Consider the following 26,954-nt stretch of genomic DNA (forward strand, 5'->3'; position numbering starts at 1 on the left):
ACGACCACCATCCGTCATTGCATCCATGTCTCGCTAGCCGTGTCGCCTGCGATCTTACCTTCTTCATTCGTCATCGATCCCTTTGTCTGGGCTACTCTCGCTTCCTTGGCTTCCACTTGATCCTGTTGCCTCGTTAGAATTTCATTAGTTTGCCATTCAAGGCACAGCAGAGATTACGGGGTCCGTTTTGCTCGCTTTGCAGTTCGCCGTAGGATGGTTTCGGCTGCTGAAGCTCCTTCTACGTTGCCCGACACGGTCGTACCTTAAAATTCAATGATTTAAGAATGCAATGATTCGAAACTATTGCAGGGAGGATGTGATCACCGATATCTTCGATCAAATAACAGATTAACGTGCTATTACATTTCTCAAAACTCCTGCGCTGTTTGTATCGCGGTTACGCAATCTATAAGTTCCCTCTTATCTTGACATCGACGCTGTCCGGTGTACCGCACTAGTTGCTTCGTGATAATTTTATGAATGATTTGATATGGGTTTCGCATTAATTCGTTCACAAAATAAGCAACAAGTGAGTTCTCCTGAAAAATATATAAAAGAATGGAGCAAAAGCGTCATTTTTTTTGCTATATCCTCCGATTTATTAGGAATAAAATATAATTTGTTGCACATTTTCGATTCTTCCCTCGTCGAGGGAAACCGTTTCCTATCTACAAGATCCCTTACGAAACACGACACCGGTGTATTATAGCTCCGCCGATATTCAGACCTCCAAGTTCAGTAAGCTTAACTGTAAAAAGCAAACTGGGAAGAGTAGGGTGGAAGAAGAAAAATCACGGCTCATGTAATATGGATTTTATTTTATTCGTGTAACAATAACAGTTCCTGTTTCCACAGTGGTTTCTTTTACGGGTACAGTAATTTCGGCCTTATCGTGGCTGTTAAACGGTCCGACTGGCGCAATGGCAGCCAACCGCAGAAAGCAACCCTTCACTGGTTTCTCAGGTGCCATGGACCAATGAGAGCCGCGGAGCGAGGTCCACGCCGATAAACGACCGATACTAACCGTCGTTTCTCGAACGTTGACTCTCGCTGGTCGCGATCGGCCGCGACGGAAGTGCGCTCGATCCACGCGAGGCTTGTTGAAAAGGGCACACCCGTTAAACCGTGAAACGACCACTCATCGAAGGCAAGCTCTCCTCCCGACAGCCTCGTTCTCCCGTTTGCCCGTTTCACCGCGCCTCGTGTATCGCGCACGGATCGTCGGAGTTATTATAAAAAATTATCCCTAGCGCCGATGCCCGCGAACCGAGCAGTTCTCGACGAATAGAAACACGTGTGTCTACCCTTAATTAGCGTGATTAGCGAGACACCGTTCTCGGGGTGAACGGTCGTCGAGGGGGATGATCCTTACGTTTGTAAATGTTTGTGCTGCGCGTTAGTCTCGGCGGTTTAAATTTTAATTGACGAACAGTCGCCGCGTCCCGCGAGCGATCTGTTTGGTGTAATTTGGCACTCTTCGACTTCGCCTGAACGCTCTCGCGTGCCCGGTACTGTTAACGAGCTACGATCCGGCTGGACAGTCCCGTCCGAAACTACTCGCGACCCTCTGCGTCGGGACGCTCTCGCTGCTCAGTTCTTCGAGATCGCCTCTCCTGTTTCAATTGTCAAACGAACGATGGCTCCCGGTGGTGAGGACTCGTACGAGAAATTTAGAGCGCACGAAACGCGCCGCTTCAAACATTAGAATGCCACGCGTCGACGCGTCGAAAGAACCGATGCAGAACATGCTATTGCGGAACTTCTCTAAAGCGTATATATGCGTTACGTATTCCTTAGATTCTAGGCTATCCAACCCCAGTCAAGTGCACGCGCGTACACGAGCGTTTCCGTAAGAAAAGTGTCGAATAGGCTGGCGAGTGTTTAGGGTGAGCACGTCGTGTAAATCCGTGCGCTTCACTGCGTTGAATCGGAACGAATCTTTGCGGCCCAAAACAGCGATTAAAGGATCGAAGTAGCAGCTCTTCTTCTTTCATATCTACATGTAGACCCATCGGGATATTGCACTAAATTTCGTTTCATTTGGAAGCAATACGTATATCAGCGGTGTATCAACCCCTCGCGTACTAACAAGATCTCTACAGGGTACTTGGATGTCAACTTCAATCCATTCCTTCAAGTTCCTCGTATCATTGATTGGTGTTTTACGCCGCAAAACTGTCCCCGTCTCAGTCAGTTCCATTGCGCCGGCGATCGTAATTCATAGCATCTTTCTTAACGTTTCACTACGTTGCGCCACTCATAGCACCTATCGCAAACGCAATCTTAATCACTACCTTACGCCTGTTACTTATTCCTAATTTTAGTCTCTTACGTAGTCGCGCAGGTGTTATCAATCGGTGGCTTCCAAACTAATTACAAACGTGAATAAATTATTTGCTACTGGTGAACATTACTCAATGCATGTGTTTTCAACATTCTTTTAAAGAACGTCGCCGAGGAACACGATTCTAAGTAGCAAAAGGTTTTGCATCGAGTTCGGTCAACATGAATTTCACGAATAAGATATCCATTTAAACGAAAAGTTTAAACGAAGATAAAGGTGACGAAGGGACCACTGTTTTCAACACACTGACGCGCATTACCCTTTCAGCGAAATTACGACACATTGGCCGAACTCAGCTCGCGGAAAACCATGTCTCCGAGTAGTTATCTATCAATACACTCGATTTCCCCTCTAAGTAACATCGTTCGCACGAATCGGTGCTATTCGATTGCAGTTTTTCACTAACTGAACTTAGTTTATTATTATTGCTAGTTATAGCAACTCGTGGAAGCATTCTATTCGAATAGAAGAACACAAATAGAGCCGGAATAACTTTGAGAAAACGTAATATAGAGTTCTTTACAGTCAGGATTTTGGATGCAGTGCTTCTCCTCGATAGAAACTCCTAGCTGATTGTTTGTGTCTTCGTCGCTATCGACGAATGGGTAGGCTTGAGCATTGGATTCTTCAGTAACGAGACACGAAAGTATTCTATCTCGATGCTCGAAGTAGAAAATAGTAAATATAAAGTACCGCGCGCTGCTCGAATCGAAATGGATCATACTTACTCCACAGAGGGAACTGAAGTCTATAAAAACTAAAGAAAAGAACGCATAATAAAAAATTAAAAGCTTCTTTATTTTCATAACTGCTTCGATATTTACTATTTTCTCTTATAGATAATGTAGTTCACCTACTTCTGTCCGTTAGCCATTATTACTAGTCCTTAACAACGACCGAGAGGACGACTATTTATTATCAGTTTATTCGATCGATGATTATGTACAATATCGACGCAAATAAAAAAAACACCTTTTCGATTCACCCTATCAATAATGTCAGGCGTATCGCCTGCGAAGTTTCAAAAGAACGTTAGTCGTGGATGATTCTGTTTTCTTGTTGTTCCGAGCTGGCAGTAGTGTTTGTTTTTGTGCTGAAAGGATTCCTCCCGCGGAACCATGTTTCTTCGGCAACAGTGTCCATGAGATATCTTACGAATAATAATTTTCCCTCTGCTGGTACAGTGGCAATGGCGTCACGGGCGAGAGATCCTCGTCGTCTAAGCTCGATTCGGTTTTCAAGGGAAGGGTGGCCAGTGCTTTCACTGTCGAACATTAAAGCGAAGGAATTAACTTCGACCCGACATGGAACGTTCGTTGGAGAAGATTTTCAAGTCTAAAAGTGGGAGATTAGATCTTTTTAGAAATGTTGTAACAACTGAATTGTATCTCCATCGAACGTCTGTCAAATGAAACAGAAAGGAGAGTAAAATAAGAATGAACAGTGGTCGAGGGACAAATGTATGGAGGGTAATGAATAAAATGAAAGAAAAATTATAAACAAACCTGACAAACGATAATATGATGTGCGTGTCCTATATGGAGGGATGGAGTAAGCATGTCAGTCAGTGTGCCTGGTTACCTATACAAAGCACAAACAATCCAAACAACACTCACTACGTATTACAACTGTATTTAACGTCGATAAAAGCGTCGTCGAAGGAAATTAATCGTATTAAAATTAAAATAATTACGACAACGCATGCCAATGAGAGCACTCTGAATTCGCCTTGGTATCGGTAACTGGAGAATGGTAGCTTAAATACTCGAACACGGAAGAAATATTTTCTAATTTCAAACCCCTGCCGCGTACCAGTAAAGTATGCTATATGTATATATATATTTACATATATAAAATAGTCTTGCAATAAGACGAGTGATTCTTATCAACAGTTTTCTCGTTCTGGTGAAGTAGTAAGGTACAGTAAAAAGAAAGAAAATATATGACGAGCCATTTTAACAAGCGTGAGCCTTCTGCACTAGAGAAACAGAAGGCACGGGAAGCCACTCTAAACATTGGTCATGCTATCACACCATTGGACGCAATATATGTACTTGTATATCAGATTCATGCAGTATGAATCAAACGGATAACTTATGGTCTATGCTTTTATAACACTAATTGTAAGATTCAACGCACCCGCCACCATTTTACTCTTCTCCATCACTTGCTTGGCCAGAATTTGATTCAGCTGGAGAATGTGCTCTCTCTGCCGTTTCTCCTCGACCACCTTCCGCTTCAAGTTGTCTGATTGTTCTACGTTAATATTGTCGTCTGAAATGGGATGCGAAATTCATGTATTTATATTCGTTCGAAGAGTAAATAGATCTAGGGAGATCAGACGCTCACCACTTCCATCCCGCGCAGTCACAGTCGTCTCCGACAGCATCTTCCTTATCGCTTCCACTTTCTTCAGCCGGTGCTGCTGCTCCTCCGCGGTTAGCTCCGGTGTCTGGAATTCGATAACATTTCTCGATAACGTAAGGTTCTAACAACGCTGTACTCTCGTCACGGAATATTCACCTGTTCAGGGATGTATCTCTCAGGAATCACGATCTTATTCGGAGTTCCGAGGAGCTGATCGATGGTGCTCTCGTTGTACTTGAGCTCCTTGTGGCTCAACGTCGACCTCACAACGTCCGGGGCATTGATCCTGGGCCTGAGCGCTCGTTCCATGTCCAGGTCGTCTCTTGCCCTGCCCATTCCCTACAGAACACACAACCAATTCCTCTGTCTACTAAATGTTTCCCTCCGATTGGCGCACGAATCACGATCAAGCGACGTCGAGGATCGGTAGACGCAAGTATAGACAGAAGTTGAAAAAAAAAAGTGAACGAACGCACGTGAACGAGGAACGAACGTAGGCATCTTACGAAAAGTTGAAAAACAGAAAGTACGGAAAACAAAATACCATCTTGGAGAAGGCGTCTTCTAAGTCGAGGACAGGTTTGCTACTGGACACGGTATAGTGGCGTCTTTTCTCGCGGGGTATTTGCCTTCGCCTAGGCCCATCGACCTTTCTTTCCGTCATCTCCTTGATGATCTGTTTAGCGGCCTCGCTCTTGAACACCGGCGACAATTGCGGCGAGTTCGAGGCGTTCACGTTCAGCGACGAGCCGTACGCTCTCTCCTGCCCCTCGAGCTTGGTCGGCGGGAGCAGCTCTGGGCTCACCGTGTCCGAGGGACTCTCGTTTTTTCCAGCCATAGAGGTCTCGTAATGCCTGTACTGGTTTAGGTAATATTGCTGCTGGTGACTGGGTCTGATCGGCTGGCCAGGATAATTCTGCTGGCTCGGACTGTAAGACGGACTGGTCGAGTAGTTCGGCGAGCTCATGGCCACGTGGGAGCTCGAGGCTAGGCTCTCGGTGTATGGGGACAGCGTACTGTCCGAGCTGCCGTCCTGACTTTCGAACTGCGTCCATCGTCAAACAGAGTAACGTGAGGTGACCGAGTCAGGCACAGGGTATGGTAGAAATAAATAATTGCCAAGCAAAGGGTGTCGAAATCAACGAAAACAAGAAAACGCGGCAAAAGATATTGAGCTGGATGACGAATGACGGTGCTTGTGTTTGCAGAATATCTACTGTTAAGTCTCGGTGAATATGAACTGCCGTTGTAAGAGCCGCTGCGACAAACACGTTCGCTTACCCTGACTTTGTTTCGCCGCGCGAGCATGCTCCTCAGGGCGTGCATACTGTCGCTTCTAGGAGGAGGCACCACCGGCCCTTGGTGTATCTCCGGCTGCTGCTGCCGCTGTCCACCGAAGCCTCTCGGCAAGGACATGCTTCTTTGGAACTGCACGTCGTCCAAGTCTGTCAGCTGGACTGTGCTCTGAGCGTGAATCATTGGCGATTCTTCTACCACTCTTCCTAATTGGGCCTTCTAAAAATACGTCGATTGGAAATGGACGGAAATAAGTAAAAGTGGCAAAGATCGTACCGCGACGCATTCGAAACAAATGAATCAGGAGCTCATCGACGCGTACGATATATTGCAAGATGCGAATTGTGGAATAGCGAAGGTCTGGGAAATTCAAGGCAATTACCTCGAACTTTTGAGAACCTCCCAAGTCATCGTCGCACAATCTCTTCGCACCGCCAGGCGCTTGGAGCCCGTTCGTTAATGGAATTCCAATGTTCCCCGTTCTGTCGCCTCGATCACGTTGCCGTCTTTCCGATTCTCGTTTCACGATTCGCACGGTCTTGATTTCTTGTTTCTCACGATTGTGCATTAAGCCTGGAAGGTATCGAATCGATCGTGAGCATTTCGAACGAATCGATGCAACATTATTACAAATTATCAACACTGTTGCAGCATTACGTATCAGTTCTCTCACCAGCAAACTTGTTGTCCTCGTTCTGCCTGTAATTATCATTATACAACGTTTCTTCACTGAGGGGTGGCGGTGGGGGTGGCGGAATGTACTCTGGTGCAGGCATCGAGGTGCCATTTGTCAGGTTTTCATCACGCTTGTTGCTATCTGCAGGTGAATCGAAGGAAATAAATTGTATTGATCATGAAAACAGCGTAGAACAGAATCTTTCGTTTACCTTGAGCTCTAGAATCCGTGTTGACGTATAGCGGCGAGACGTTCACTTGCATCAGGCTTCCCTTTCCTTGCATCTGGTCCTTCAGCAGCTGTTGCTTCAGCTGATGCTGTTGAATCTGCTCCCGCAGCTGGGGGGACAGCGACGAAATGTGGTTCTGTGACGATTGGGAGTACGGTTGCTGGTTCTGCTGTCGATTCGCGGACGACGACTCCTTCGACTGCATCGGCGGTACAAACTGCGGATACGGGATACCGTTCTGCTTGCTGCGAGGCGACGAGGACAGAGCCGGGCTCGCAGGTGAGTCCAGACCGTGGTCCAAGGTTACCCCAGAATCCAGATCGGTCTCCAGCCAGGAGTTGTGCGTGCGCTTCTTTGGCTGATGCACTTGAGGAGCTGCAGTTAAATCGTTCGTAGCTCTAATGTACCATGTATGGGTTGCTCGATCGGATTATAGCATCTTTCAGCATCGTTACGCGATATTTCCACTCGTGAAGGAAATCGGCTTACCAGAAGAGGGTTGCGGTCGAATCTGCTGCACCAAGCTGTGGGATTTCTCCGTCAACTGTCGAACTTGGATGCTCAGCTCCTTTCGTTGTCTCTGGAGGTCTCCGACCAGTTGTTGAACCCTTCTTAATTCCGCCTCGAGAGGACCTGTCGTGGCCGATGTGTCCCTCGTCATATTACCAGCGTATCTCCTCGACGCTTGAAGCTTCTGCCTCAGTACCACCAGGTCTTGCTCCAACCGCGCATTCTCCGCCACCGTCTCCTCCAATTTCTGAAAGCCAAACGCAGGGTGGGATCGTTTACGAGCTTGCATGATTAGTTGGAGTGGTGAAACGTCGACGACGAAAATGCGAACAGAACTGTCAACGAAACGGAAACATTATTTCTGTGGCTTAATTCATTTACCTGGAAGAATACCGGCTTTACCTGGAAACAACGAATTTGCCATTTAATCACTAATACGGGTAAATCTGTTATTGGAAAGACGCTGGCGTTGCTCTAGTTGCCAAAAGATATCGATTCTTCTTTTCGCAAAGCTCGCATCGTCAACGCGAGGATGAGAAACCTGAAGCTTTCCATTCAAATGAAGAGACACTGTGCAATCAAGCGGTATCTGTTATTCAAGTTGTTATCCGAGGTCTGTGTCAGAAGCCTCGTTGCTAAGAAAACGTGCCTTTCCGTCAATCAATTTCTATTCATTTTAATCTGCTTCTCGTGACCCGATGGTGAGCGGGGAGCGCGATTTAAGGGCCCTCGGGGAGATCTCGAGGGAGTTCCTACCTTGGAGTTGTGCGCGAGCAACACCCTCACTCTGCTCAGCTCTCTCTCCAGCATGAGTTGCTGCTTCCTGCATCTCTCAGCTTCCGCCAAGTTGCTTCTGCTGCCTTGCAGTTTGTGCCGCAAACCTCCCAGCGCCTTCTCCAGGATCTCCTGTTCGAAATTCAAAAGATTTAATTCGCTAGAAACGATCCTTCAGCTGGCTTCGTGCATCGGTGCCGCGGAGAAGCCGAGAAGTGGTGGAGCAACAACGATTCATCTGTCGAATTAGATTGCCAAGACATTTTCTCCAATCCGTCTTATCACATTCACGCCAACATTCCACCGAACCTTTGCGAAGGGAAGACCAGAAAGAGCTCGAATATAAAGAGAAGCCAGGAATGAAATGCGCGTGGATCGCGTTACTCGCCTTGTCCTGCTGAAGACTGTGAAGTGTTCCAGATTCCTCTTGGAGCAGGCGATCCAGTTTGTAGAGCTGCTGCACCTTGGCCTACGGCACACAAGCAAATGCGAAGAGTTAACCTTGAGCTGTTGCCTGGTAGCCGAGAACAGAGGATCGCGTTCCAACCGGAACCTCTGTCGTAATCGTCCCCGGAAAGAAATCTGCCAGCATACCGCGAGTTGGCGTGCACTTTTTAATATAATGTTTCATCAGCTGCGTCGCGCTCTTCGACTAGTCCTCCAGGTTTTATTACACGTTGCGCGCACCGCGCGCTTATCGCACAAAGGACGTAACTGTTTCTGACGGCACAGTCGCAATTTCCCCGTGTTCTCCCACTGACGACGCGGTGCCACGCCACCCGAGCCCTTTTTCCTTACGATTTTCACGTGGCAGTATGCACCGTTACGCGTTTCCACGGTGCGCACTGCGTATTTATTGCGGGCTCTCCTCGTAACGCGATTCGAACGAAATGCGCGTACCGCTGGCAATGCTAAAGTGACTATTTATTACGCGGCGGGGATACACAAAGGGGGATATAATTCCTCGTATACTTTTAACGAGATCCTCCGTTTCTGTCGAAGCTTTATGCTTCCCACCCGTTTCCTGTTTTTCATCGTTCCCGCTAGACACCACGGGCGAGGGAATTTCCTCGACGGGGAACGATACCTAGAAACTCCGCACCGGCAATGAGTGGTCGCGTCTTTCGGTAAAGTGGCTTCTCCGCGAAATTCATGACCGCCCCGTAAATGCTCCTGCTCCACTCTGCCACGTGGACCCGCGCGATACGAGCAACGACAGTCTTTCCCCTGGGCACTCGCGATCTTTACGGAGGACAGGGTCTCCGAGTGACCTGCTCGCGAAGAGACTTTTGTCACTCGGGTCAAACACGCGAGAGACCTATTGCAATTTATATATATATATAATATTTCCGAGATAACATTTTCAGTACTAAAAGAATGAAAGAATATGCAATATGCAATATATATATCGCTCGTGTTTCTTTCATTATTTTAGTACTGAAAATGTTATCTCGGAAATATTACGCTCGCGACAGTATTGCGATTCTTGGTAAAATTGTAGATACTGTTGGATGTAAGAAAGGTCTCAGTGCCAAAGGTCAGTTTCGAGAAAAGTATCGGTAAACATTATGAAGGCAGATAGTTTTTATACATAGTGAAGTTGTCGTAAAATTAATATTTAAAAATTTCATATAAGGTAAATCCGGGAGACGTGGTCGGGCCGGAGAGTTGGTCGAAACAGTTGATTCCTAGAGAATTAATTGTTCTGAACCATAATACACTTTTGCATATACAGAGATGTAGAGTCTGAATATAGCGACTGGATCTACTCTCCAGCCCGACCGCGTCTCCCGGATTTACCCTATCTCCTTTGTCTGGTTTGTACGATTATACTACTCGGAAAATGCAGCAGCTAGTAAGAATCTGACGAGACCAGAATAGAGCACCGTTTAGAGGATCGAAGAATCGATACCTGTAGTTGGCCGTGGTCCGGGCTGAGTCGGTCCCAGTCCCTTCGTTCCTCGGCCAGCAAGCGTTGCTCCTGCACCTTTTGGTTGAATTCCAGCCGAGGATCCCTGGAGTTGTCGTGGGCCAGGTCATGTCGCGAGCCCGAGACACTGTTGGTCCCATTGGCAGTATTACGGTTGTACAGGGAGCCCAACTTCACCATGTTGTCCACGAGGTTCACCAGCGGTTTGCCTTTCTCGTACTTTTCGAACAGTAGACGAGAAATATTGAATCTCCGCGGCAAGTTTCTTAATTAATCGAGCCATGGCTTTCAAAAGGGAGTGCCCTCGAACGAGGGAAGTAGGTACAATTAAATCTTAGGAAACTGTCCGCCGAGAGAGGAAGGGGTTTCGCTGCTGCAAATTTGTCTTGTAAGTTGGCGTTGATCTTTGGCGACGGTCTGTCAAGTGGCCCGGCGTGCCTTGGGAAATTTCAGACCGAGGAAAAGGAATGCTGACGAAAGCACCTTCTCGCAAATTGTGACGGACGGGAGGTACAGCGTTTCCAGAGTGGTGTAAAAATCGCGGAACTTTCACCGGACGGATGAAACCGCGGAGGATACGGTGACAGTGGAAAGTGACTTTACCTGCTTTTCAAGATCCATCAGGTGTTTCTTCAGTTCCTCTAGCTTCTGAAGATTCTCCAATCGCCGCGGAGTATCGAGCTCTGCCAATCTGGCCTGCGGGTCATAAAATGACCAAGCTTTAAACGCGATACCGTCGCACCCTCGATCTTTAAATATCTTTTATTTATACGTTAAATACTCCATTTCGAGCTTCCACGAGATCTCGCCCTCGACGACCGCTCTTCTGTTACTTTACCAATATTTACAATTCCCTTCCCGTAAATCGAGCACGCTTGGACACCGGCTTACCCCTGGCACTGTAATCTTCCCCTAGGGATTAAGAGAGCACAGGCACACAAAGGAGCAACGTTCATAAACTCAAGGAACACAGACTAGGTGCAGATGTGAGTACGTGAGTCAGCATTGTCATAGAGTAGCGCAGAGACGAATGGATTGAAGTGTGCGAGCAGAAAATTGGGGGGACATCGATGGATGCATGTGTGAGTATTCGCAGATGGATTTTCTCTCGGCGCTGTTGTAAAATTCACAGGATATTAAAGGCCGTGTAATGGAATTAACGGAATTCATTAGCGCCGGGGAGATGAGCGGCGCGAAGTGGTTCGGCAGAATGGAAAACCTCTCCGCAGACACGCTTCCGTTCGAGCGTGGCTTCCTCCGAATTTGTCGGGCATATTCACCGTGTAACTTCGCTAACGAGGACGTAACGGCAGAAACTCGAAGTGTCGCGAACTTTTAATATCCTCGCCGGAGGGGGCGTACGCGTCACGACGCTCGGAGAACAGCGGCGCTGTTCTTCAGGGTCGACTTAGGAGCGCGATATCTTTCCTTCGAGCAACACACTTCGGCTGCATTCTCGGCGCAAGGTGAACTGTAGGTTTCGCGACAGAGAGGCAAGGTTTAGCGGACCTCCCGGGCATTCCTCGCGTGGTGACTCTAGGTCAGGACGCGAGTGAAACACGATGGATGGCACAGATTTCACGCACAATGAGCATCGAGTAGCTCCGAGCAGACGTTGACACGGATCGGATCTATCACCATCTATGAACATTCTCGTAAGAACACCTGGACTCTACTAATTTGTCCAGTTGTTTCTGGAGTGTAACGACTCCTAACGTTTCTTCCACCGAAAGAAAAACCAGAATCCCCTAGACCGATCCCAATTGCCCCTCTTTGCATCAGGTCATTTCACGAGTGGCTGCTTGTACATAATAATTCCAATCCAACTTCTGGATTATCGTAAAAGATTTCATTCAAGGTTTCATAGTCCCTCAGCTGACAATCGAAGTAAAACCAAGTTTTCGCGTCATTTCCTTTCATTAAAAAAAAACCATGGAGTCAATTGTCCTGGAATTTGTGTGACAATTTTGTTCAGTGTTTGATCTTTCTGTACGCAAGTTTTCAAAAACTTTGGCCTATTATTTCGTTCTTAATTTTGTAGTGATATTTCTCAATTGCATTTTCCCACAAGAATAGATGTCAAATCGAAAGTTAAATAATTTAAAAACCACCGAATCAATTTTTATAATTTTTTCAGGGAGGTTTTACTATTGTGTACAGATTAATTCCTCCATTTTTCAAAGATTTTCGCTTATTTCTAATGTCTCTGAAGTACATCCTACTAGAATCCCATATGCAAAGCCCGTTACTCATGGAATGACCTGCGAGGGCCTATTTCTCGCGTCAACTCTGTCGTGGAGGGACGTGGAGACACTGGTGACGTTCCCAGAGGAGTCCAGTGCCCGTCGTGTTGGAGGAGGAGTGGCGAATCGTTCTGAAAATGCGTTCGGACCTGTGCCTCGATCTCCATGTGGCAGGTCTCCATCGCTTTGTAGATGGTGGCGTTTTGCCGTCGCAGCTGGATCAGCAGGAGCACCAGCTCCTCGTGGGTCCTGCCGAGGAGCTCGCCGGCGGATACGCGGACCAGTCCGTGGGTCCCAGGCGGCGGCAGCTTGCAGCCGGTCACGAGGTTGCTCTGTCGAGGCATGCAATCTTTCGTTAGCGTATCGATCACGCGCGCACGTCGCGTCACGAGTCGAATTGGTCGGCGAACAATTCGGTGTGAACGCTACCGTCAACCTTCTGCCCCTCCTTCGAGCATCATCCCGTGGCAGATTTTCTCGCGGGACCGCGTCCAGATCGATCGGGTCGGTGGAAATGCCACGTTTCGCTACGTGCATCAACTACGGCGCCCGTCTTTCGTTTAGCAACGCAAATGGAACTCTACCGCCGCAGTTACCGTAGCAAATGAAACGGCACCGACGAAATTTTTTCGGCGGCGCGCATCGAGACGGCGAACCAAGAACTCGGAGGTGCAAGAAATGGCAGAGAACTGATCTTTCGCCGGAACGTGACGTTTTCGCGTGCGTCTATGATTCGTGCGCTGCACGATGATTTTAACACCGAATTATTTCACCACGGGAACGTCAGATTTTGGCGTTCACATGGATGCGCGTGGATAAAAAGCGATTCGATTCGACTGGCATGGAGAGGATGAAAGAGTAGAGAGATAGTATGATAAAAAGGTTGGGTGTAAATTAGATTGTCCGGTCGACCGTATGCTGGATGCGAAAATCAATGCCTCATACACATTACTCGGTACGTAAAATAAATTCTGAGTAAATATTATTCAAATAAAGATCAAGACGAGCGAACCTAAGCGCCGAGGATCGTTTCCACGCATCTGTACTCGAGTGCGTGAAACACACGAGCCTACGCATCTTTCTACGAACGCACAAAAATCTACCTTCTAAAACGTGACAGTCGTATGCATAAATCCGCTACATGAATATGTACGAGCTACGGATACAACGACGATACGTAACGAAAGGTTCCCAAAGCCGAATATTCCATACGCTTTATCTCCGACCTGCGGCCGCGTGTCAGATTCCTCGCAATTACGAGGCTGTCTCTGTCTACTTAAATCTTCGGGGTGTCGCGCTCGCACGACTCGCATTTATCCAACATTCGCCATAACTCGCAAAATTCAAACTGCCTGGCAAGCGACGTTTCAGCCCACTTTCCACTACGGGGTAACAATTTCTTCGCAAAATGGATTACGCTAGTTTCTCTGTAGCCAACAAGCGCTTTTACCTTCATCCGCTTAAGCTCTCCCATAACGCTCTCGCTTCATGCAGGACACGCTGCTGCATCTTTCGCGTTGTCGTACCGCAAAATTTCAACACCGACCTAATAGGTAGGTCCGCGTTTGGGAACGATACACCCGGATAACAAGGATTCTGAACAAACACTGCTCGAGCACTTCTACGAACGATCCTCATACCTGTCTCAAGATGTCCCTGTCGCTGGTTCCATCGGCTTGGACGAGTCCAGCGTCTCCAACGAGGTGCGAAGATTCTCAAGCATGGAGGCAGGAAGACCTCATATCGGCAGCTCAAAGTCGAAAGCAGCGGAATGGCGATCACTGAGCGTCGCGAAGGTGGAAGGAAGACTTTGGAAGACTGGCGTGATGCCCGGCCTGATCGGCTCGCCTGTTCACCGACTCCTACAGTACCCGGCATGCACCGTGGTTCCTTGCTCGGCTTGTCGAGCCATCGTTTTGTATGTTTTGCCTGAGATCTGGCTGGCTTCGCCTCGACCACGCCAGCCTATGTTCTTTGCTTAAAGCAGCCTTTGTAACTGGCATCTGATCGTGATGTTCCGCCTAGGCGCTCTTTCCGCGATATCTTGTCTATCGGTCTGTTGGAAATTTCGTGGCTAATCGCTGGGTGCTGTCCACTGAATTATCTTGTCCGGAACTTCTAATCCTTGTTGAGCTCTTCCTACTCGATTCTTTCGCTCGTTTAGCAGTCAATAAACTCAGGCTGAGCAATCAGGTAGGTGTTCACCACTTATTTATCGGTTCGCACAGGGTATTCGCGTTTTACTGTTCTTCCGGGGGCTTCGGCAGATAGCGAAGCGTTTTAAAGCTCCTTCGTGATTATATATGTATGGTACACTGCGAGCCGTTTCAAGGCGACCGAGATTTTCGATTCTTTTCGAACTGGAAAGCCCCTCGACTTCCAAACCCTCGGAGACTATCAAGATTAAGGCTTTCAAGAGTTTCAAGAGTTTTAAGGTTCCCGGGAACTTGGAGGCTTTTAACGGTTCAAAGAATCGTCTCAGCACCGTCGTCTTCGAGTATCTATGCGAAACGATCCTATTTCGCGTAACGAGGACTTTTACCGGGAACTCTGGGAAAGTTCTGCCCGATAGATAGCGGGGATCGCCTCCTCTTATCCTCGTGTACAGAATTATTTAAATGGACGCGGATTTCGTAGCGATTGAAGGAAACAAACAGGAGCCGTTCGTAGAGAAGAGTGCCTTGATAGTGGCGAAGTACAAGCCAGCTCTAATTAACTACGCTTCGACGTTCCAAAGAGCCAAAGGATCCTTGCGAGGAACGTGCACGGTTTAGCGCAAACAAAAGTGTAAAATGTCTTTCGTACTCTTCGGATTGCTGTGATATTAGAGTCTCGAGAGCTTCAGCCTTTTGATACCCTGGATTAAGTTCAAGTCTCTCAGCATCCGCCTCGAAGGACCCCTTGGAAACAAAGAAACTTTCCTCGAGTGTTTAACCAAGAGGACGCAATTCTTATCCCAACATACTCTCCGAGGCAGGACTCAATTGTGAGGGAAGCTTAAGGTCCGTCTGCAGTTGCCTGGCACGGTGCCCTTGCTGACCATTGCTGACCGTATGCAGGATCGACCCTGGCCCCTCGGTTTTCTTAATCCTCTTTCCCTCTCGAACCCCCTTGGCCAGCTCTCGCCGTTGTCCCCTCTCTTCAGCCTCTCTTCCTCCATGCCCTGGCTGGCGATCCTCCTTTTGGACCGTTCTTCGCACACGTTGCAGGTAACGGCAGCGGGAGGACGACACTTGCGTCGTTACTTTCTCACTGGACTGTGCCCTGCAGTCTCCAGATAAAGAGGCGACTCGAGAGGGCTCGCTCAGTTACCTGTTCGACGTGCACCGACGAACGCGAAAGATTATCATGGAATTCTCCAGTGAGATCGCAGGGCTTTTCAGCGACCAGCTCGGGCGATTGCAGGGCGGAAAGAAACTAATCCGTAGCAGAACTGCTATTTTATCATACACCATCTGTGAATATCGTCTCTGTAGAACTCCATGTGGCGGATTTAAGGAAAAAAGCCCAGGTGGCAAATGTTCTGAGAGGCCCATTTTTTGGAGAAAATGAAGAGGCAGTTTACTAAAAACGGGTAAAGTCTGGTAGAACAGAAGAAGAATATGGTGTTTGGATAAAATAAAAATTTTCTTTTAGAAGATGGGGCCCTAGGGGGCCTTTTAGGCAGGGGCATGGTTCGCCCGTTAAATCCGTCACTGATAGATTCTATTGCGAAGAAGCGGAAGAGGTTGCGGTAGAAGCTGGCGCCTTTCGATCGGGACCAAGCCATACACTCGGTTGACTGAATTTGAACAGCCAAGAATTTCAAAACGAATCAACGAGGAGATAAATTACGAACTTTGTTCGCGAGGAAGGACGAGCCAGCTCGTCCTGCGGCCTGTCAGGGGACCTAGTATCAGCTTCGCAGCTGCAAAGAACAGCGAAGAAACGAGGAAAAGGGAACTCCGGGTACAGCCTCGGAACGACGGGAAGTTACATAAACGCTGAACGAAACTTTTGTAGAATTGTAAAGTGCGAAGTTTCCGGTAGAACGGTCGTCTATGTTCCCTCCCGTTGAATGTACAAAGGTTATTTCGCAGCCTCCACAAACGGGGACGGGAATGGGAGCGGGCTGCTCCTGCGGGAGGAGTTTGCAGAATCCTGAAGGTTCACTTTCTGCAAATAGAAGGACGCTTTACGAGCGCGTAACGTCGAACTCGCGGAGCAAAAGAGAGCATTGCGCATGTTTGAACACGGAGTTCCGTTACCACGCGTCGAATTTACAGGATTAGCAGTATTATAGGATTTCAAAGGACAGGATCCTAGGAGGACGGGACTTCTATGGTAAACGTGGTCTGCTAGAACCCATCCTTGCACCTGGCTAACCGTAATCACTGAAATTACGTTTCGATCGCGCACCAAAGAATACACACGGGGTTGAAATTTCCGCCCACTCGACTGTAGGTTTACAGAATGGTTTGCAGAGTAGCGCGGCTGAAAGGAGCGTTGATTGGGAAGGCCCACGACTATCTACAATATCTGAGGGGTAAGGGGATAAACGGGGAATGTACATTTTCAGTGATCCTGCGATGTATAAGGTATATTGTTGGTGGCACGCAAAGGGTTATAAAGTAGAAATGTCCACATAAGACAACGTTAAAGATTCGGTGTAGGTAATCTAGTTAAAAGCAGGGAATGTCTACCCTCCACTGGAACAAAACAAGGAATTGAAGGAATGTCTCCAGTCTTCCTACTTGCACTATGTATTTCTGATTAGCGTAAGCTTGCACTAGGTCAGGAGCACTCGGACGTCACTGTGCACACATCCTTATTTTGATAATAACAGAAGTGGCCATTTATTTGGTTACACTATTCTGCAGTGTTCCATTTGAAAGATACTAAAGCAATGTAAAACAATTCGCTTTTTGCTCAGTTCTTTTCTGCTGTCTACTTAAAGTATGCTCATGACACGAGCAATACTGTTAAGTTCATTGAACCTGGTTACTTTACTGATGGACTAGGGTATTAAAACTTGATTTTCTCAATGCGCAAAGCTGTTTTGTGACATTCCTTGTTTTTCCCCTTACCCTTCATCTGTAGAAAAGTATTGTCCGGGAAATGCCCTGGATTCTAGAAACTACCACTGTAGTAGACTCGCGGAGATGAATCCGATCATATCCCAAACGAGTTACAGAAACTTTTACCCCCTAATGATCATCGAATCAGTTGCCCGAATCATCCAAACTCTGTTTCGCAGTTGGCAACTCAGATACAGACAATACACTACTATCGATACGAAAGCTCGAATGTGGGATTCGCAAACTGGAAGTTGGGATCGCCTTGAAACGAAATTACGGTCAGCCAGACCTGCCGCCAGGCAAAGAGTATTAATTGGAACTGATGAAATTTCAAACTCTCCCACGGCTGGTGAACACGCGCGCGTTGCTTCTAGATTCTCTCTGTCCTCCTCCTTCCTCCATTTCTCTTACCGTCTCCCTCCACGTTCTCCCGTTTAGGCTAATGAATTTCTGCGACGACCGGCTACACGCTTGGCGCTAATGAAAATGCCTGGAAACTCGGTCTCGAAGGGACGTGGCTGAATCGACTGTCCGTTCCTCGCGGTCCCGATATCCAACCAATACCTGGCCGCCTTCGCGTAAAGAGAAACACGTATTCATGGGCTTGAATGGGTTTCATGGGATCCTTCGGGCGTGCCGCTTGTTCTCTTCCATAATGGATATCGTCCTCCGTGCTTCACGAGGCTCTACGACCATCCCGTAACGGCTGACCATCGCGACCTCCGATCCAGGTCCAGTCGATCGCAGGCTTTTCAAGGAACGACGGGATTCTTATCGCCAGGGCCCGATCTAGGGGGGCGCAAACGGGACAACTGCCCAGAGCGACTTTGGCGGCGGCAAAATTAGTTAATAATTGGTAATTCACGAACCTTACAGTTTTTATAAGAACAAAAGGCCTTAGCTATTCAACAAATACCTGCGAAAAATTTCCCTCACTGTGAAAAATTATATTTTAAAATAATTATCTATAATTAAATATAAAGGGCGGCGAAAATTGTTTTTGCCCAGAGCGGCGGAAGAGCTAGCTAGATCGGGCCCCGCTTGTCAGGAGAACCGCGACTCGAGGTGGTTCCCAATTTCAAAGTTCTACTCGCAGCTATCAGTAGCAACAATTACAATCTTTCTAACAACTGGTTAGTTAGTACTTTTACAGGGTACAACAATTTGGCGTACAAAAACACATGCCATCTTTTTCTACACTGTTGCGTCACTGCAGACACGAACTTGACCCCGTCGCAATATTCTCACCGACACGTGTTACCACCACGTGGTCGGTTCTAGAACTTTTCGAGAGCTCCGGTTGGCTGTGTCTCGCAACCGCTGTTGCGAAACGCGGCTCGCTATCGCCTGGAGTCTAGGCCCTGCTCGCAGAAGAGGTCGCGCGGCCCGCAGGTGCGAACCGGCAGGGCTGGCTGGCCTCGGGGCGGCGTTTTAAGGCTGTCGTCTCATTTTTGTTATGGTCCATACGTATCGGTAACTATGTCTTTCCTACATTTACCGGCTAGCTGGATTCGAACCAATGCTGGTGCTAGGTAGCTCGAATATACCATCAACGCCTCTGACGCAGAAGCCTCGAAGCCTCATTCTGTCACTTTTCGAGCTGCCCTCAGTACACGACTCATAAGTTCATTATTATTTCAACGCACGGCGCTTATTAGCGTTGAAACGCACCAGACCCGCCTGCACGGATGTCTACTGGAGGCAGCTGTACCCGCAAAAAACTTTCTTCTTGCCGATTCCACGACGAAAGTTGGTTGAAACGATTTGTTTACTACTTCGCGTATACGTACACGCTTTTCCTAGCTTGGGTAAGCGTACGCACACACTCAAGGCCCGGTGAGACGGCAGCCTTAATTAATTTGGCTAATGGAATTGACATGCTAGGACGATAATGCGGACTACTGCACACTCGCTGAACAAAAACACGGACAACTGTACGCGGGTGAACGTGCTTGCTTGTCGCGTGGCACCTAATAGTGCACACCTACTTGCGTGAAAAAAAAAAATAAAGAAGGGGAACGGAGGGGGGTGGATCGGGTGCGGGAGGGACTGGTGTAAGAAAAAAAGCAGCTAATCAGCTGAAGCCGAGTCGTTATATTAGATTCCTTTCTCTTTCCATGCTTCGCCATGCCAATCAACTCGAAGGTTTCCGTTGCGCCAATGTGTCTTTCACTCACCCTTTTATGCAGCAGCTCGTTGCACTCCCATGCCCGTTGGTTTTGCCTCGCGGCCGTTCCTCCGCCGCGGTCCACTTCTCTGCCGATCGGGCTGATCATTTTCCTTTCGACTGTGAACAAACACCACCATCAGATTGTACGCGTTACCGTGAAATTCGCTGCCAGGCCATTTTCCACGTAGATCCGACAAAACTCTACGACAGTTAATAGTCTCGAGGCTCGACGCTGCGAGCAACGTTCTCTGTTCGCGAACGCAGCAAAGGCTTATAGTAAATTTCAAGAACGATTTCTCATCGAATGACAGCTGGTGTATTAAAAAGCGATTTACAAAGCCCACTTTCGGGAGAGAAAATAAACTGTCGCGGGAATATCGATAGTACGAGGTCAAGCCGCCTTTCTCTTTAATCATACAGGGGAATAGGGCGATTTATATGCTTGCGGAACGGATTGCAGAGAGATGCAGAAAGCTGCACTTAATATTCCCAGCAGTGACCCGGACAAGAATCCGGTGTGCGGCAAATATTAGCTCGATAACGCTTAATCGCTGCCCGGACTCCAGCATCGGCTACTCTCTAAATTCTAATGTTCCCTCGATAATGAATTCCCCAGACGTTGCCACGATTGCATTACGCCAAGTATTACGACGCTCGCGACATGACGCGCGTGTGTGAGTGCACAAAATAATCCGAGACTGTGTCAATAATCTAGAGAGTTGCGACTTTCTCGCGTAAACTGACTCGTGAATTTATTCACGGCGCTTGCTGCCTGTAATACCTGGTAATTCTCTTTAAATTTCATTCCATTACTCTTTAAAATGTTCGCAGCAGTCCCGGTCAGATTCGACTTCAAGTTCATTCCCCGATGAATAATTTTATCGATCTCCTGTTACTGCAAATTTCGATTCTCCTGTTAAAGCTTATAGGAAGATTCTCCTACTTCGGTAACGTAAAGTGAACGGCGGATCTAGGGTTCATTTCCGCAGGGGCACGTAAAACGGCGAGCTTATTATCTATTTTCCATGCGCTCGCGAATTTTCTCCGTAAGCGACCTCCAACGATCGCGAGGCATCGAAGCAAGTTAAGCTGGTTGGAGGGTTGAATACACGCGGGATTTCTATTATTCCTCGCGCCGCTTTATACTCCGGCGCGGACCTTTCCTGCTCCCCGTGGATATTTGAATAATTAACCCCAACAGTACGGCGAACTTCTACGGGCGAGCGCGCCACGTCCTTTTCACCCAACTCGCTGGATTCAGGCTTCATTCGCAAACACCCTGCCCGATCTCGGATATTAATTCTTCGAATTCGCGATTCATTCGCCGGGATCGACACCTCGTTCCTGTTCGTTGCTGATCGGCTTTCCTTCTCGACAGCGATTCTGGAGGCTCTCGACGTTCCTTCGAGTACAATTTAACGTCGAGGTGTGGGAAGGGAGTGTTCGTGCACAGATGGGAATCAAATGCAGTAGAGCCTCCATTAAAGGGATTAGGCAGTGAAATCGCCCGAAGGTCGAGTATTTTTTTGCGAATTAATTACAAGGTAATGAGTACAATTTGTGACGAACTACTTTTGGGTAATGTTTATTACTTAGTACTATGAACTGTAAATTTTTTTTTGTATAATATATACATGTATATGACGGTGCTACAGTCGACTGATGTGCAGACGTTTCTTCTGTGGTTTTGGCCTGATTGTGAAAAAAGCGAGGTTCGAACCGATTTTAAATTTTTGCAGCCTGTTCAAAATATATTCCTTTTTGGAGTGGAGCTTAAGATTAAGTGTAAAAGCTCTAGTTTCTGAGCGAAAAAATATAACAGCCATCTGTGTACTCAGAAAATCGACATATCGTACAAACCGCCTTCCCCTAGTTGCTATTTTAATAATTTTGGTTCAATTATTTTTTCGGATAGTTCTTCCAAAATTGTAGGTTCTAGGAGACACATACTCCAAGGAAACCGTTGTATCTTCATTTTTAAGCTCAATATCAGGGGCAGAACCAAAGGCACTCTTTCCAAAACACTGTCTAATCAACCTCGTGTGTCACCATTTGTAAAATAGATATGTAGACGAAAAAAATATCTTTTTACTCTACGCGATATTAATAAACATTGTGCACAAGGAAAAGTCTGTGCTTGCCTTCATCTCCTTGTAATTAATTCGCAAAGAATACTTGATTCTCAAGCGATTTGAGCCTACTTATTTAGTCCCCTTAAAGGTTATAAATCGTTCGTGCGTTTAGAGAGAGAGTTTATACGAATTTATGATAAAAGAGAAACATAATAGAAGTGCGTAGAGAAGCAGTATGTATTTACTTGGACTATGGATTCGGATGTCGCTTTCGCTGGGGCTGGAAACACGGTGGTCGTTCAAAGCAACAACCCTTAAGGCTCCAGCGGGGCTGATCAGTCGTTGAGTGGAGTGCCCGCTCGGAGACGTTAACCTCAGGTCCTTTCCTTCGCCGTTGTTGAGTCTGCAATTTTAATATGGACCGAGCGATTCATTCCCTCCTACAGTTTAGTAATTTTTGGTACAGAATATAGATTGTCCCTTCCTTATTTTGCTAAAACTCTCAGACCTAACAATGTCCGAATCAGGCTACCGAATCCCCAGAGAAACAACTCGTTGAAGTAGTTTTATTCAAGTCGAACAAAGTGTACTTGAAAAGAGAACTGCTGACGTCGTTTGAATCGGACGCTAGTTGCATTGGTATCCCTCGTGTATCCCCGGCGTGAAACACTCGAGAAAAATGTGTCGCCGAGGGAATTGCAATGCGAACTAGGCGTTCCTCGCTGGGATTGTTCGCACATGTCGATGTAAGGCGGTTTTCACACAGAAATTCATGAGCGGTGAGGTCGCGAAGATTTTTTAACTACTTCTCATCAGCATATAAGCAGCGCGCGATACGCAAGCGTTTTACCACTGCCAATCTCAGCTTTTAAGGGGTAACACCACTGTAATGGCACAAAAACGTAGTGTACTTTTGGCAATTGTTTGCGGGTAAACAAATAAATAAGTCTTACGTAGTTTCAAGGTATTTTTTTAAATTTTCCTTCTTTTAAAATGGCACTTTTTAACACTTTTTCCTCGGAACCACGTTTTTCAAAATGGCCAGCAACACCATTTGAACAAATTTTATTCGATTCACTACGTAGCGATATTGTAAAATATTGTTTTTCTTAGAAATGTTAAGCGTTTGAGCATAAAGTACACTCTCTAGCTCCATTCACCATTTTCAGCTAAAAAATTGTTCATAACTGTAAAAGTTTTCAACAAATCGTAAAATCTGTACGTACTTCGATGGAGAATGTAGTTTAGAAGCTACTGTAAAAATTTCAAGTGAATCGAACAAAATTTGTTGAATTGGTGCTGCTGGTCAATTTGATAAACGTGGTTCTGCGAAAAAAAGCGTTTAAAGTGCCATTTTGAAAAGAAAAGAAAAGAAAAAAAATAGCTTGAAACTACTTAAGACGTGCATAATAAAGGCGTTTAAACAGATTTTCGACTTATTTCTTTGTTTACCCACAAACAATTGTCAAAGGTGCGCTACGCTTTTGCGCCGCTACAGTGTTGTTACCCCTTAAGTAACAATTTATGCACTTGTGTCGACAATCCCAGCTGCATCGTATTCACAAGCTTCCCCCACACACCTCTCTCCGATTTCGCGGGAGTTCCGTACCGCCCCGAATCTGTTTTATGGCTCATCTCGCTCTTAAATGGACCTGCAATTTTATCGCGTTGAAACGAGCGTTTGGATTCCACGCGGACGATCGTCAAATAATCTTTTATTCATGGGCGTCGGATTTTTGGAATTTCCAGAGGCGAATAAGCGGATCCATTATTCTCCAGTTTGCTCGAGATAAAAATTGGTCGGCGGGGAGTGATATTAAATTTCAGTCGGCTGGGAATTTTAACATAGAATTAAACGTCCATTTGTCGTGCCGCGCGGAAAGTGGAATTAGTGGTATCTGTTACCAAGGCTTCCAGTAGCTACCCGAATTACCCTAGTAGCCCTCGAATGCTTTGATGATCAATATGGAAATGACAGATTACGGAATAATCGTACTCACGTGACAGAGCTGGCTCCTATGTCACCGCTGCTGGCGGCTCTCAAGATCTGCGGGTTCACGGTTATGTCGTTCTCCGATTGCCTGGCCGACTGAGGGGTGGACTGATGAAGCGGAAGGGGCTGTCTGTGCGCGGCGCTCGCCCTTGGCAGCGGAAGGGTGGACACGGTGGCCGGCGGCGGTTGCGTTTGGGTCCTCTGCGCCAGCTGCGACGTGCTGACAGCCCTCGGCGGAAGCGGGTCCCTTCCTATCACCGACCCAGACCCGGAAGCTGCGAACAGAGCATCCTTCGTCATGCAATTCTGGCGTCCCCGTTTAAATATTTACAGCGAGACGGGCTCGCCAAACTGCCGTCGTAAACTTTTAACCGCGGGGGTGAAAAGGTTGCCGCTGCTGGTTGTGGTCAGTTTTCCTATCCGCTCTATTAGGAGATTGAACGCCGTCGCACAATAATGGCACTCGACGTTTACGGTCCCGTCGAAATGGCACGCTGCATCGGCAATCTTTATTCCTCGGAAAAAGCGACGCAATCGCGGGACTTTCACTGCAAGAATTTCCTCCTCGCGCCTCGCGTTCATCGCACCTTTATTTATGCCGCGCACCGAGGGTACTCGTTTATGCAGGCGTAGAAGTGGCATTCGCTCCTCAAAGTTCACGCGAGCATGACAATCTCGCGACAAGGTTGCCGTAAAGCCGCGTTTCCAATTTTCCCCAATTTCCCTCTTCTGTCGTTATACCAGTCGTGGATTCCACGATAATCAGAGGAGAACGCAGGTTTCGGTATAAATCCGATCCAATAAACACGGGCAACTGTTCGCTCGTGAATCGGGAGCGTGGAATCTCAAGATTTCAACTGGCGAGCAATAACGAATAATTGACAATGCAGGCCGTTGATCAAGGGGGCGAAATGCAATATCGCAGGGTGCTCGGCAGAATCGTTCGGCCTTGGCGGTGGCACCCGTCGCGGGATTCGTATTGCCGGTTTCGGTGCGCGGCTTCAATTACCTTGATTCTGATAATTGGAGGGGCCGGCCCGATCGGCGATCTCTATTTCGGCCGATCTTGGTTCACCGCCGACAAAGCAAACGATTCGCCAAACGCGATAAAGCGCGTTTATACGGCCGCGGGCAACTCGATTGTTCTGGCTAATTGGGAAGCACGCAACGCGGTTGCCGCAATGGCTATGGATTCTACGCTCGCCGGGCACGTTACACTTGTAATCCACGGCCGGCGTCCACTAATTCTAATATCGGGTCGTTGTAACGCAAGCTCGTCGTCTCGCGAATCTATTATAGCGCGCGCCGCGGACTTATTAATCATTTCCTCCCTTTCCAATGGGGGATAACGAGTCCGCATCGAGCCGCAGGCAGGCATGCATCGCGGGAAACGCGAGACAGTGGAAAGAATTGTGTCAACGCTTTTTAACGCGGACGGAATTTACTCGCGCGCAGGTTGAATTTGAAATTCCGAAGCGTCACCGGGCGGCGCGGCGGGAGCGTGACAACCGTCCAAGTAATTGAATCCAGGCCCGCTATTTTTACGAACAACGAGTGTCTGTTAACGCGAACGACGCGAGGAATTCTCCGCGAAAATAGGATGGCGTTCGAATGGAGGAGAGGCGAAAGTGGCACACGAAAAATTTTAGCCAACTTCGTTCTGCTGTCTGCTGTTTTTTTTTCTCACGAATGTCATCTCTGTCTGCTGGAATATGTGTGAAATGTGCAATAAATAGCTGAAGCTTCGTACGAATTCGGTGCTCCAGTTTGTAAGTGTGCTGTTTTATAAAAGCGAGGTCAATGCAGAGCGAAATTTAGTCCGAATTTAGTTAACTAGTCTCAAGTTACGTCACAGTACCTATCTGTTGACGCGAGTGGAGGATTATGCGTGCCCTTGCGCGAATTGAGCACGCGCTAATAAATCTGGGAGAAGGAGCTATAACGAGCGAGCTTGCTGAGAATTATCGCCAGATATTTAATTATTACCGAATGGTGTATTTTCGCAGAACTTAGCAGGAGAGCCGTGCACCGACGTTTCCCACATTCCACAGAATTATACTATTTCGTCGGGATATTCCATATTTCCCGCAATTTCAATATTGCATCGCTCTTGAATGCCTCGCATCGATTCGCATAGTTTCGTCGTTCTCGCCCGGGGGCATCGACGAAATGAAATTTTCGTTGCGGTTCGAATCGTAAACTCGGATCCGCGACGGGCCCACGTTAAATCCATAAGGGTTTCCAACTGTTTACACAGCAGTAACTTTCCTAAAAAAAAGAACATTACAAACCTCTGTTCCCCCTAACTTATCCACGGTTCCGTCAAGCTGCTCGGAGCGCCACCAGCCGCGCTATATCACTTTTCAATCTCCGTCTCGAATAAATCGTCGGGAACTTCTCGTTCGAATTTCAAGGAAAATTCTGCCAGCCTCTATCTGGACATTCCCGAAACTAATAACACGTGGCGCAGTGCCTCGGAATGCTCCCCATTTCGGAATCTCGGCGAGGAAATCCTGCTTGTCGCCGAGGAGCCGCCGTCGCTAAAATTGCAGAATGGGCGCGTGTCGCGGCATGCGAAACGCAGTCGAAAGAGGGCCCTCGAACGTCAGGAGGGCGTAATTGAATCTCACGGGTGGCGTGCGTTTAGCGGCACCCGGGCGACCGTAATGAGCGGCCGGATGTTTCGCGGACATGGGAACGCCGCGGGACCAAATAGAACGGAACTGTCGACCGAGACCCGCGGAGGGGGCCTGCCGCAGGAACCGCCTCGTTTGAAAACAGACCGAGCTGGAGACACAGGAAGGGACAATTTATCGCGTGCAATTAACCCAGCCTCCGAAACCAGGCCATCCAGGCGCGCTATTACGTAAGGAGCGCGACTCCGCTTTGATCGGCCAATGTCTATAAACGCGTTGGCGGGCAGAATTTCGTGTCCTGCCGTTTCAAGATCAGTCACCGGATGGGTCTAGCTTCGGCCGGTAGTGTCGTGGTTGCAATTTTGTGGAAGGGTTTAACAGGGCTGTTGAATATTGCATTAGGTCGGTGGAAATGTTCGTTCGCTCGCTGTTAGGCTTAGGGACTTGGAACGAGACAGAAACGAAGAGAATTAAATATTCTTCCGCAACGGAAACGAAACGAAATTCTAAATCCTATTGCCGGAGTGAAAACGGTATAATCGAATTAATAATTCCGGTTAATAACGTTATTATTTCGTTTCCGATGCGAACTTTATGTTCGCTTTAAATTGAGCGCGCCGCTTATTTTCGTCATGAATCTATTTTCCCCTGAATCTG

The 26,954-nt window shown here is 47.5% G+C and overlaps 1 protein-coding gene across 9 annotated transcripts in view; it reads right to left on the reverse strand.

The window, feature by feature from the left end:
* Nucleotides 1-798: 798 nt before the first annotated feature.
* The window catches only part of LOC143366817 (uncharacterized), a 200,748-nt gene continuing 174,592 nt past the window's right edge, over nt 799-26,954 (reverse strand). For 5 of the 9 annotated variants that reach the window (XM_076808215.1, XM_076808216.1, XM_076808214.1 and 2 more), the window contains 18 exons: nt 23,669-23,936; nt 21,914-22,071; nt 19,604-19,713; nt 12,519-12,701; nt 10,730-10,822; nt 10,109-10,345; nt 8,585-8,665; nt 8,179-8,328; nt 7,402-7,669; nt 6,895-7,287; nt 6,681-6,824; nt 6,390-6,580; nt 5,993-6,226; nt 5,256-5,756; nt 4,868-5,050; nt 4,694-4,796; nt 4,484-4,618; nt 799-3,608 (listed from right to left, as the gene is read on the reverse strand). In XM_076808215.1, coding sequence (XP_076664330.1) covers nt 3,496-3,608; nt 4,484-4,618; nt 4,694-4,796; nt 4,868-5,050; nt 5,256-5,756; nt 5,993-6,226; nt 6,390-6,580; nt 6,681-6,824; nt 6,895-7,287; nt 7,402-7,669; nt 8,179-8,328; nt 8,585-8,665; nt 10,109-10,345; nt 10,730-10,822; nt 12,519-12,701; nt 19,604-19,713; nt 21,914-22,071; nt 23,669-23,936 — 3,545 coding nt within the window. In that variant the 3' untranslated portion in view covers nt 799-3,495. The other 4 variants (XR_013084827.1, XR_013084828.1, XM_076808212.1 and 1 more) reach the window with 4 other exon arrangements.

This window comes from Andrena cerasifolii, chromosome 3 (assembly GCF_050908995.1).
Source record: "Andrena cerasifolii isolate SP2316 chromosome 3, iyAndCera1_principal, whole genome shotgun sequence".
In the NCBI taxonomy this organism is placed as follows: domain Eukaryota; kingdom Metazoa; phylum Arthropoda; class Insecta; order Hymenoptera; family Andrenidae; genus Andrena; species Andrena cerasifolii.